General features: G+C 42.7%; 1 protein-coding gene across 1 annotated transcript in view; it reads left to right on the top strand.

Moving 5' to 3' along the window:
- Window positions 1–13,726, top strand: part of PGBD5 (piggyBac transposable element derived 5) — a 160,841-nt gene that overhangs the window by 117,200 nt on the left and 29,915 nt on the right. Inside the window, exon 4 of the mRNA XM_075203449.1 lies at window positions 2,515–2,695. Coding sequence (XP_075059550.1) covers window positions 2,515–2,695 — 181 coding nt within the window. The remainder of the gene's footprint in view (window positions 1–2,514; window positions 2,696–13,726) is intronic.

The raw sequence follows: 13,726 nt of genomic DNA, 5'->3' as shown, positions 1-13,726 counted from the left end.
TGTGGTTTAATGACTCGATATACGCACCACGCCCCCAGACTTGGCAGCGTGATCTCCCTACCTTGATCTCCCAAAGGGTAGATTGAAGTTTTTGGCAAGTATAAGATAGGACCCTGGCTGGAATCAAACACATGACCCCAGCACTGTGAAACAGCAATACTACTCAGTGTGCCACAATGCTGCCACACTTCCGCTAAGAAATATTTGGCACCAGATTCTTTCAGTGAGAAGTGTTTGAAAGGCAGACATTGCTGCCACAATTATTGTTGCTGTGGTATTGATGAAATTGCAAAGCTAAATAGGAGAGCCATGCTTAACTTATACAGGTAGTGACATACATTTCTTCTCCTACATAGCCAGGAAGGTGGAATGAGACATGAACTGGCTACCTTGTACTTTTATATGGTTTTGGTAATGTGATTGTGACAGTTTTGTGGCTATTGTCTCATTTTTGTAAACTGTAGTGTGAGTGGTCTGATCCTACATGGAAAGGTATTTTATTGACTTGATTTTGTCCAAGTCAGACCTAATTAGAGAATTGAGACTCTGAGACAGGGTTACATGTTAATGACAAATTGAAGCTGAATAGGGTCACAGGAAAATATCATATCATAATTTCTCCAATATCATACTTACCGGAGGCATGTGTTGTATGCAGATGAAGGGAAACTTATGACCTGTTGTGTGGAGGTAATATCATGTTTGTAAGCCCAACTGGTGAAAAGCTGGGACAGGGTACTTAAAGCCTGACTTAGAAGCTGTGTCCACAGAGGTCATAAAACCCTAATTTGCATTTATACAGACCTTTTAGTTCTGACATTACAGGAAGGGGGGCTGTGGGCCCTTCAGCTTGGTTTTAAAACTGCACTGTGACTCTAAGTATTTGTTCACTTTTGGGAGTCAATCTGATATTGTAGTGTCCCATTTTTTTGCTTCTCCCAGCACCAGAAACTTGATTATACAAGAGTTTTATCAACTCTATTTATCCTTTTTATTTTATAACAAACCATTGCATTATATCTTTTTGTGTCATTTTATTACTTGTTATATCTTAAGCATTGTGGATGTATTTTCCATATTAAATTACACTCAATAAGTTAGTCTCTGTGTTCTTACGAATTCATGCGACAGTTTGGTCAAAACGCTACATAATTGAAAATGGGGAAGAACATTGAGGTTTATGTTAACTCTGATTAAAGTAAATTGTGCTAGATTAGTTCTAAAGTAGAACCTATGGCTTTCTAAATAAGTGTCCGCTCTTCATAAAAAAATCTTCGTGGTGGCATAGTTGGTACAGTAAAGCTAGTGTGTGACATAGATGGAGAAGGATTTAATCATTTTAGTCAGACCAGGTGGTTGTTTTTGATTAACCCTTTGTCACACACACATCACGCTGGCTCAGGTGAGTGCTGTTCGTGACAGCACCTCTATGGGGGTTCGAGTAAATATGAGCGGAGACCCCTAACAGGTGCCTATATTGGCTTCATTAAATAGTTGGCATCTAATATTGATTTTTGCAATTAGTACTGAATAGCTTTTATAGTAGGTAAGGTACACAGTGAAATGTTTAATGCTGCCAATTAAAAGACTATGAATGGAGCTTATGAAATTTGTTGCATATGTGCACAATTTCATTATCATCTATGGAAAAGGAAATAGTAGTGTAGAGTAGGCATTTTGATCTATATCCATTCATTTCTTAGTGTGGTCTACCCTCTTGGTTACATCTACATGTACTTTCTCTAATCAGCAGCATCTTTATTTTACATTTTCATGACTTCAAGTTCTGGGTAGTCAGGTTAGATACTGTGAACTGTGTCTGTTTTCACTGACCTCATTTTTTAATTTTTACTGATCCTTTGCCCTAGTTTTTGGCTGTAGACTGAGTCCATAACTTGCTAAAATAGCCTACAAATCCATGCACTGTGGAGTCATGTAATACGCTGCTTAACATTGATTCTTTTTTTATTATTTCACACAGAGAAAATACATTTATATAATCTTACAAACCCCCTAATTTTCAGAATGCATCAGTTTTTTTCTCTTACTTTTATTAATAACAGCAACATTCTTTGTGTCAGAGGAAAGGTGATCAGTGAGCTGTACTCAGGGTCAGTGGAACACGGTAAGCCTGGAAAGTGTGGCAGGAGAAGGGATACGCATGTCCAATTCTGGCAGGGAGGGCGCTGGATACTCCATCGCTGGCCCTGGCTTTACTGTTATCCTTGATATAGAATCGAAGCTTAGGGCCCTGAAAAATGTCCAAATGACAGTAACATTCTTAGTTCCCACTGTTGCTTTATACTATTGCTCACTCTGCTGATAACACCACAATATTGATCATTTATATGATTTCCAGAAACAATGTATATTTTTACCTTTTTATGCTTTTATTGATAGCAAGCATATCATACAGAAATGTAGTATTGTTCAGCAAAATGATAGTGTACACATTTTATTTACACAAGTTATGATATATATGGCAATTAACTGATTATTTTTCCCCCCATTAAGATTTATGTTCATTTGAAGGAAGGAAGTGGCACAGATGGTCTTGACACTTTGAAGTACAAACCCCAGCTGCACAGCATGGTAGCCAAAAACTTGTGTCAGAATTCATCTGGAAAAAATTACATCATATTTACTGGACCGAGCATCACAAGCCTGAATCTATTTGAAGAGTTTGAAAAGCAAGGTATGTAACATTCTAATTTTTACAATTATGCTTTCGTTATAGAAAGTTATTTTGTGGAGAGATCAGTTACAAATTAGTCTATGGCTAGTAGAAGGTATATAAAACTAAACAGTAACAGGAATAGAAAACCAAACCATAATCTGGAGATGAATAAAGAAAACAGGGCCAGAATCTTATGATTTGTCTTATCTGAACGTCACCACATTATGATGGCTTGTGATTTTTTTAAATGAATATCATCAGAATCTGCTAAAAAGAATAGAAAATCTCACTGGATTGTGTCTTGGCTTTGATATCACCAGATTATGGCTTCAGTTATAGAACACTGAGCCAGAATGTGGGTACAACACCATGGACAATAGCATAGACAATATGAAGCAGCTATCTTTTATAAGCCTTTCAATACATGATACCTAATGTTTCTCTGGGCCACTCACTGACTGCCACCACGGAAAGCCCACTCACATCTTCAACACACACATACATAGAGGCTTTCAGTACCTCCCCCAATCCCCCTGGCTCCCAGCCAGCTTTAGACTTTCGGGAATTTATATACTCTTTAGTAAATAATTGGCTGTTGTGCCTTTATTTTTCACTTCTGTTAGTCAGACGTTGCCTAAAGTTGTATGTAGAGGTCCCACCTCCTTCCTTCGATACATGACCTAGGCCACATGCTAAATATGCCATACCTGGTGGCAATGTAATATCTGTACAGAATGATTAAGTAGCTTTTAAGACTGTTGGAAAAAAAATGTGTCACACCATATTAGCTAGGAATTAATTCCCTAATGTATCAGGGTTTTCATCCTTTGAGCCTCTTCCCCACAATAATGAACCAAATGATTAAGCAGGCTTCTCACATAGTGCAGGTTAGTATATATCAAGGCATTCCCCTCCATATGCCCATGGGTTTTGAAATAGCTATATTTGCATCTGGGCCTACACCTACAGATCATCAAGATAAATAATCTATTACATTTTTAAAATATATTCCAGGGAAGATATTTAGGGGAATTTTGGATAATATATGGAATCTTAGGCATAATTATAATTTTCATTAATAAAATATGACATTCTGCCATTAAGGGTAACTTGGACTTGGCTCAGGTTTTATGTATGATGGATTGACACTATGTTATGAGCATCAAACCCATATGGATTATGAAATCTTGATTCCTTGTTACTTGGTTGAAGACCATTATGACATTGTCTGAATACTTCTTAAACTGTATGACGAGACTGGGCACCACATTGGGAATATCGGGCCAGCCCGGTCTGTCAGTCAGTGGGCCAGTGGACAACATCGGCCCACCCAGTTATTAAATACCTCAGGGTGGCCGGATCCAGTATTGTTGTGGTGACCAGAGAGAGGGGGAGGCAGCCCACAGGAAGCATGAAACAGCTGGGGACTATGTCATCACAAAAGAGTGGAAGGGGTTAAAAACAGGAGAGTCAGGACTATCTAAGTTCAGAAGGTGTGATCTTACTATTTACTGACCATTGTTCTAGCACATCTCAAACTAGACTTGATGGCACGGAAACAGCATATGGTCTACTGCTGAGGTCATGTTCTACCACCATCCCTGTTACCACCTAGATTGCATCCACCACCAATAAAAATGGATCATGGCCCAGGAGTTGGCCCAGGGAGAGGGCAAGTATTGGGTAACTTTGGGGAAAGACTAAAAGGGAGACTCAGAGGGAGAGAGGGGGTTGTTGCTGGAAGATATTGGAGAGGGAGAACCAGGACAGATGATGAGTAACCGTACTCTATCAGGGTCAGAGAGGATGTCTCCGATGGAGTGATAGCAAATCAGTCCTAGAGGTTCTCAGTCCTAGAGCACTCAAGCCAGATTGAGGACTCTGAGCTGTGAGGTACTTTGTTTGTTATTTTACTGATACATTGTTATATTTGGTGAGGGAATATTTTTCTCCTTGGGGAGGACTGTTGCATTTACTTTATATGTATACTTTGTTTAAATAAAGAGTATTTATCTGTTTCTTGCATCATTACCTGTGTGATCCATGAACCTAGCGGGCTGGGTACCTAAAAAACTACGGTTGAAACCCCGGTGTCCTCACAAACTGTGTAATGATGCTTAAGCCAGCCTCCAATAGCAAAATAAGATCTTTTGTACAAGATCATATAAGCCAACAACCTCAAACAATAAATAAATTCACTACAGAGGGTGCCTCACCACTGCAGCATATAGGAACAGATGTCAGAGGGGGAAGGGTTCTGAAATTCATTGTACTATAGATAGACTTGATTGAGCTAAAGTGCCAACATCTTGGCGAGAATTTTAACATTGCATTGTAGCAATGAGATGCTGTGGTATGAAGCTGGGTTTAGAGAGTCTTTGTCTGGTTTGGGGAGTAAAGTGATCCGTACACATGAACTGCAGGAGATGCCCATTCTCATGAGCAGAGCTACAGCTTGATGGCATATGTAAAATCGAGAATTCCTTACATTTTTTTTTTAACTCCTATAACCATTCGGTGCCAAGAGACATAAGGAAAGGATTAGATTTCCTCCACAATTAAGGACACATCTAGGAAGTCTCTGTGAACATCAGTAATACTGAGTAGATTAAGGGCCTGATTCAGAATAAGACACAATTCATTTTAAAATAGCGCATTCAAAATTACGTATTTTGGCCCATATGAGCAGTTTGAGATCAGCATATAGGAGTAAATGCATGAATGAGTAAAGCATGATTTGTTATGTACGTCTAGTCGCTATCCAATGATGATTGTCCACTTCAAATTATGTGGTTCCAAAGCACAATGCGATTTAATAGCAAAAAGCATACGCAGGCGCCCTGGATCCAGCATATAGTCATTCAGTCCAGATGTCTGTGGTTGAAAGGAGTGTCTGTTGGGCCCAGAGCTCCTGCTTATATACAGTCAGTGATATACTGAAAACCATACGGATGATTTGGCATGTTTCCATAGGTTCAAGCTTCAGGACAGTCCAGTGTAATGCAGGTCATTGGCCAGTTCAAACGATGCCCTCCAAGGGTGGCGGTCAGCTTTCCAAAAGATGCATACTAATCTTCCCGCCGAAAGCTGGTTCAAACTGGTCTATTTACATTACACACACAATACAGTTCTGTTCATTTATTCCCTATAATCCATAACTTGCATACGCAAGGAGCGATATCTTAGCCAATAGAACCGGACGTCTGCGAATAAATAGGGAATTAGAATACCAAACAATATGTGTTTCCTGTAACCTGAACCTTAGATCTCAATAAAGTGTATATACCATTATAATATTTAACTGTTATGACTGCCTTTGTTTTGTATCTGGCAGCAGTACCTATAATCCATCAGAGGTGCTGCTGCTGTCCTGCTCCTGAACTCTGCAACATGCCTGAAGGAGTTAATCTCCTTGTCTGATGCTAATTAGAACTGCACCTGTTGCACTGCTTTAAGTACCTACCTCTAGCTGTGCTTTGAGCAGTTCATCCATTTGTTCCTGGCTGCTGCTAACCTGCTCCTGTGCTATTTGGTATATACCTGCTGGACTGAACTTTTGTGTATGACCCCTGCCTGTACCTTGGACCTTGCCTGCTTGCCTGAGACCCCAAATCATTTGCCTGTACCTTGGACCACGCTGTTTTGCCTGTTGCCCTGTTCTTTTGGACAGACATCTGGACCTCGCCTATTTGCTTGATCTCTGCCTGGCTATTTGGATTTGTTTGTCTGGTCTCTATATGATCCCTGGACTCTGTCTGCTTTCCTGGACAGCCTTGTGCCTTCTGGACTGGGGTAAACTGATTATACTTGTTCCTGCCATTTTACTATACAGTCTCTTTTGGAACCGGTTATCCGTGGATTTGAGTTATCTTTGTTAATATATTTACCTGAATAAAGACACTTTGCCTTACACTTGCTTTTTGTGAATGCACTGGGATTCATAACATGATGAACTGCCATACAATCTGGGCCTGCTGATTGCACGCCCTCTGCCTTAGTCCTGGAATTCTTAGTGTTGTGGCATTGAACTCTGGGTTTGACTATTAGACATGTCTGTAAATCCACAATTACAAATGCTGCAAATGGACATTGTTCAGCTCCGTTACCAAATCATACAACTATCCACTTTACTCCAAGAACTGCTTAAAACTCTTCCTGCTGCTGTGATAAGTAATTTCAACACTAGTTCTGATTTTAAAGCAACAAACTCCTCTAATGAAAGCATTTAGACTGCAGAGAATCCTCCCAGAACTTTTTCTGACATTGGTGCTGCATCTATGGTATTGCCAGCGGTCCCTACCATTAGGGATTCTAAACAACCAAGCTACCTGCATCCCCCTCTCACTGAAGAGGAACGATGGTGCAGAAGGATTGGTAAACTATGCCTCTACTGCGCCAGTGGTGAACATTTCTTACATAGTTGTCCGCTCCGCAGACCACAACATCCTATGGAGCAGCCTTCAGTGTGCTCCTCTCCAGACACTGGATTGTTCTGCACGTCACCTCCTGTTGCTTTACTTCAGCCTAATCTGCCAGTTCCAGTTGCCGCCTGTCCTGCGGTGCTAGTTCCAGTTGCTGCCTGTCCTGCGGTGCCAGTTCCAGCTACTGCCTGTCCTGTGATGCCAGTTCCAGCTACCGCCAGCACTGAGTCTCCGTCCATTGCCTCCTGTTCCAAGGTGCCAGCCTCTGCCTTCAGTCCTGAGTCCGCTGTGTCCGGTCCTGAGTCCACTGTGTCCGGTCCTGTGTCTGCTGCCTCTACTCCTGGGTCTTCAGCTGCTGCCTCTACTCCCGGGTCTTCATCCGCTGCCTCTACTCCCGGGTCTTCAGCCGCTGCCTCTACTCCCAGGTCTTCAGCCGCTGCCTCTACTCCCGGGTCTTCAGCCGCTGCCTCTACTCCCGGGTCTTCAGCCGCTGCCTCTACTCCCGGGTCTTCAGCCGCTGCCTCTACTCCCGGGTCTTCAGCCGCTGCCTCTACTCCCGGGTCTTCAGCCCTAGAGGGGGTGCTGCCCTTACAGTCTGCTCCAGAGAGGGCCCTGTCCCTCCAGCCCGTTCCAGAGAGGGCCCTGTCCCTCCAGTCCCCTACCGAGTTGCCTGTCCATGCGGTCCAGCCCGAGTTGCCTGTCCATGCGGTCCAGCCCGAGTTGCCTGTCCATGCGGTCCAGCCCGAGTTGCCTGTCCATGCGGTCCAGCCCGAGTTGCCTGTCCATGCGGTCCAGCCCGAGTTGCCTGTCCATGCGGTCCAGCCCGAGTTGCCTGTCCATGCGGTCCAGCCCGAGTTGCCTGTCCATGCGGTCCAGCCCGAGTTGCCTGTCCATGCGGTTCAGCCCGAGTTGCCTGTCCATGCGGTTCAGTTACCACTTGGTACTGTCTTCATTGAGGCATCTCACAGTGCTGTCTGATCTGAGGCATCTCACAGTGCTGTCTGATCTGAGGCATCTCACAGTGCTGTCTGCTCTGAGGCATCTCACAGTGCTGTCTGCTCTGAGGCATCTCACAGTGCTGTCTGCTCTGAGGCATCTCACAGTGCAGTCCAGTCAGAGTGCTGTGCCCAGTACGGGCTTCCCGTCAAGTGTGCCCAACTTGCCATCCCAGTCGGGGACTCCTGCTCTGCCGTTCCAGTTGAGGACTCTCCAGAGACTGCTGCACAAGCTGGGTACTCTCCAGAGACTGCTATTGAGCCTGAATGCCCAAAAGTCTTTTCCGAGTCATCAGATCCTCCTCCAGTCTTCTTTGATGGAGACATCAAACAGTTTGTTACGGTACTCGAACTTTCCATGCAACAATTTCAAGAATGTCCGGATTATTTTGTTGACCAATTTAACCAAGTGGGTTCAATTATTATGTGTTTTAGAGGGGAGCAACAAACCTGGGCCTTCTCATTACTAAATTCCGATAACTCGGGCTGAACCGCATGGACAGGCAACTCGGGCTGGACCGCATGGACAGGCAACTCGGGCTGGACCACATGGCCAGTGATGGCTGCCTAGTTAGTGTGTATAGCTCTAAATGTGTATTGATACAAGTGTGAAAAATTTAAACAGCATAATTCGGAGTTATACCGGACATCAGGCTATGAGAAGTATCTAATCTCTGCTTCCTCTCTTTCATCAACAGGTAATTACTACAGCCTTATTGCCTTTTGCAACAGTCTGATCCGAATTAAGAAAATGCAGTTTTAATTCTAATGTTAATTACTACAGCCTTATTGCCTTTTGCAACAGTCTGATCTGAATTAAGAAAATGCAGTTTTAATTCTAATGTTAATTACTACAGCCTTATTGCCTTTTGCAACAGTCTGATCCGAATTAAGAAAATGCAGTTTTATTTCTAATGGTAATGACTACAGCCTTATTGCAAGTTGTCCTTTCACTGTTTGTTTGTTTAAACATTTTACTGCTAAGGTTTGTTGGGGGGGTTATTGAGGGCTTGATTGAGGAACTCTGATCACATGTGTCTGGTAAGCAGATATATTCATAGTAGAATGGCTGCAAAGTCAGTGATGGATGCCTAGTTAGTGTGTATAGCTCTAAGTGTGTATAGATACAAGTGTGAAACAAAAAATTTAAACAGCATAATTCGGAGTTATACCGGTGTTACACTGGAGGAAACAGGAGAAGATCATTCTGCCTATTAACACAGCTTCACAAGGAGAACTGTCAGTATTCACCTGAAACTCCATATTCTACCTCTGATGTTTTCAACTCACCCTGGCTACAAGCTACATGCAACATGAGGACTGTTTTGGACTCTGATCTCATTTTCCTCTCATCTCATGAAAGTTTGTTTTATTTATCAGTTTGTTTTCAATGCAAAATCCACTCTGTTTAATCAGACTGCTGTACTACTTGTTCAACCACTCCCTACCCATGCTAGAGTATTTCAGTCCCCTATTTCAGCACTGTACTTCAATTTTATTTAAGCTTTGTCTCCCTTTACAAGTAGGAAGAAATTATACTGTCTTTCAACCAATCTCCTCTCTCATGAGTCTGTAAAATCTCAGCTACTCAATTACCTGCTCTTTATTACTCTCCATTCAACACTTCCACCCACTCCCCCACATGGCTCCCCACATCATTACTTTATACTATCCAGACATCCAGGAATACACTACATTTGCTGCAGCCTAGCTCTGCACTACTTATCTGATTACACTGGACATTGCAATTAGGCAATTCCTTTAATTCCTCATTTTTGCTATTTGATTCATAGTCCCAATGCTTGCCAAAATATTTTTCTTTATCTCTTTTCATGGCATTATCTTTAGGACTATATCATCCCTCACCCATCCTGCAACACACCCCTTTGTCCACATTGCCCCTTCATTACTTCACTCACCTCTAGTGAACACTCATGAACTCTTTTGCTATTTAAATTCAATAACTTTAACAGCCTCACCCTGCCGCCAGAAACTAAAAGGACACACATCTTACAATCATCTTTCCTCCCTGCTTCTATTAGCTGGTGATATATCACCTAATCCAGGTCCCCCTCACTTCTCCCACACACATATATCTAAACACTACAGAAATCTGGCAAACCTCAAACACATAACCTGTCTTCCCTCTCTTCCAAAGTCCTTTAAATGTGCCCTTTGGAATGCACGCTCTGTTTGTAACAAACTTACCTCCGTACATGATCTCTTCCTCTCATACAACCTCAATCTTCTAGCAATAACAGAAACATGGCTCACGCATTCAGACACTGCCTCACCTGCAGCCCTTTCACATGGTGGTCTCCATTTCACCCACACCCCCAGACCAAGAGGCAGACAAGGAGGGGGGTTTGGACTACTTCTCTCCCCTCAGTGCACATTCACAGTTCTACCAAGTGTCCCATCACTCACATTCACATCTTTTGAAGTACACGCTGTTAGGATTTTTAACCCATTCTCTATGCGTGTTGCTGTCATCTATCTCCCCCCTGGTCCACACCAACAATTTCTTGAACACTTCTCTGCATGGCTCCCTCACTTCTTATCTACTGATATCCCCACCATCATCATGGGTGATTTCAACATCCCTATTTCTAATCCATGTTCCAATGCTGCTTTCAAACTACTCTCTCTAACCTCCTCACTTGACCTCTCCCAGTGGATTGAATCTGCTAGTCATCAGGATGGCCACTGTCTTGATCTTGTTTTCTCTAGACTATGCTCAGTTTCTAATTTCCTTAACACTCCTTCCCCCCTCTCGGATCATCACCTTATTAGCTACGCGCTCACCCCCAGTTCTTTACCCTCCCTAGTGTCAAACTCTTCCAAGCCTCCTCGTACCCGCAGGAATATCAACGCTATTGATTTTCAACAGTTTTCCACCTCTCTCCAACACCTTCTCTCCCCAATTTCTACATTCTCCTCCCCTGATCGGGCAGTACCCCATTTTCATCAAACCCTAGCAACTGCCCTGGATCAAGTGGCTCCAGCGACACTACATACTTTGCGTAGAATTCGTTGCCAACCGTGGCACACTATAGTAACACGAACTCTACAAAAACTTTCTCGTAAAGCAGAACGTCACTGGCGTAAATCTTGTGCCTCTAATGATTTCATCACATATACTGATATCTACCACTCCTACAGAAATGTTTTGGACACTGCTAAACAAGCATACTACCGATCTCTCATCTATGCTCAGGCTTCTGACCCCAAACGCCTCTTTAACACATTTAACTCTCTTCTGAATCCTCCTGCCCCAAATCCTCCAACTAACATCAGTGCACAGGATCTTGCTTCCTATTTCAAGGACAAAATTGATAAGATCAGGCTTGAAATGGTATCTCCCTTGACAAGCAATCTGCTCAATTCTGTTGTAGCACCCTCTGACACTCTCTCATTTGATCCCACAAATGAAGAGGAAGTTTCTACTCTCTTCTCATCTTCCTACTCTACCTCCTGTCCTCTTGATCCCATTCCCTCACAAATGGGTATGTCCCTGTCTCCTGTGCTCATTCCCCCTCTAACTAAAATCTGTAATCTATCTCTTTCTACTGGTATTTTTCCATCTATATTCAAGCATGCAGTGATTACTCCCATTTTAAAAAAACAGAATTCTGACCCTAACTCTCTCATAAATTACCGCCCCATCTCCCAGCTCCCATGCCCCTCCAAGCTTCTCGAGAGAATTGCCTACACACGCCTCACACACTTTCTTACAGCAAACAACCTATTGGATCCTCTTCAGTTAGTCTTTCGCTCTCAACACTCCACAGAGACTGCGCTGACCAAAGTTGTCAATGATTTGATCACAGCAAAAAATAATAAACATTTCTGTCTTCTAATTCTCCTGGATCTCTCTGCTGCATTTGACACTGTTGACCACTCTCTCCTCATACAAACGCTACAATCCCTAGGTCTTGAAGGCACTGTCCTATGCTGGTTCTTATCCTACCTATCTAATCGCTCTTTCAGTGTTAATTTCTCTGGATGCACCTCTGCTCCGCTTCCTTTATCAGTTGGAGTTCCACAAGGCTCAGTCCTAGGTCCTCTACTATTCTCTATCTACACCACTTCTCTTGGAAAACTAATAAGCTCCTTTGGATTTCAGTATCATCTCTATGCGGATGATACACAAATTTATCTATCCTCTCCTGATCTTTCACCATCTGTGTTGTCTCGCGTTACTGACTGTCTTTCTGCCATTTCATCTTGGATGTCTTCTCGCCAACTCAAACTCAATCTTTCAAAAACTGAATTAATAATATTCCCACCCAAAAACAGAAGCTTCCTGCCTGACATTTCTATTTCTGTCGATAACATGACCATAAATCCCACCCCGCAAGCTCGTTGCCTAGGTGTAATCCTTGATTCACAACTGTCGTTTATTCCCCACATCAACTCTATATCTAAATCATGTTACATACACCTAAAGAACATTTCCAGAATACGCACATATCTGACACAAGACACCGCAAAAACATTAATTCATGCACTCATCATCTCCCGCATCGACTATTGCAATTCCCTCCTTACTGGCCTTCCCAAAGTCAGACTTGAACCCCTACAATCTATTTCAGCGGCTAGACTGATTTTCCTTACAAACCATTATTCCTCGGCTGAGCCACTCTGTCAGTCTCTACATTGGCTGCCTGTATTTCAACGAATCCAATATAAAATTCTTCTACTAACATACAAGGCCATCAACAAAATTGCACCGACATACATTTCCTCACTTGTCTCGAAATATCTCCCTACTCGACACCTCCGTTCTGCACAAGATCTACGTCTCTCCTCCACTCTCATCACATCCTCCCATTCTCGGTTACAGGATTTTTTCCAGGCTGCACCTACTTTGTGGAATTCCCTCCCACGCACAGTAAGTCTCTAGTCTTCAAACCTTCAAGCGGTCACTGAAAACCCACCTCTTCAGACAAGGTTATGATATTCCTCAACCATCATCTTAATATCCCTAGATTACCCTATTACCATCCTCTACACTGCTAACGCAAGACAACAACCTTATGACCAACATTGCAAAACACACACAGCCCACTCAGTACTTTTACCTTTGCAGTCTGGCTGTTCCATTGTGCAATATGATGTAGCACATGCCCTTGTGGTTCTAACTCCCATTGTCCTATAGATTGTAAGCTTTCGAGCAGGGTTCTCTTACCTCTCTGTCTGTATGTATTACCCAGTATTGTCTTATTAATGTTTGTTCCCAGTTGTAAAGCGCTATGGAATTTGCTGGCGCTATATAAATAAATGATGATGATGATGACCCCATTATTCATAATACCATGGACTTTGTTAATGCTGTTTGTCAGAAGTACACTCCATCCACAGTCAAGTCATCTGATCACGATTTTTCTGTGCGTCATTTCCTGCACTTGTCCATAAGACCTCTATGAATGTGTCTTCCATCAGACAGTCTAGGTCACCTAGGGAGAAGGTTAACAAGAATGGAAAAACCTTTCCTTTGCCACTTCAGTCACAACAAACACCAACATTGGTGACTGGCTTTTTGGGCATATCATCACCTGGTGATAAAATAAAAGGTCCTATCCCGACTCTAGGCTGGGACTCAGACTCTGAAAGTGAATTTGTGGAGGATA

This window comes from Mixophyes fleayi, chromosome 3 (genome assembly GCF_038048845.1).
Source record: "Mixophyes fleayi isolate aMixFle1 chromosome 3, aMixFle1.hap1, whole genome shotgun sequence".
Classification (NCBI taxonomy): Eukaryota; Metazoa; Chordata; class Amphibia; order Anura; family Limnodynastidae; genus Mixophyes; species Mixophyes fleayi.
The sequence above is the reverse complement of the archived record's forward strand: the minus strand, read 5'-3'. Positions and strand labels throughout refer to the sequence as shown.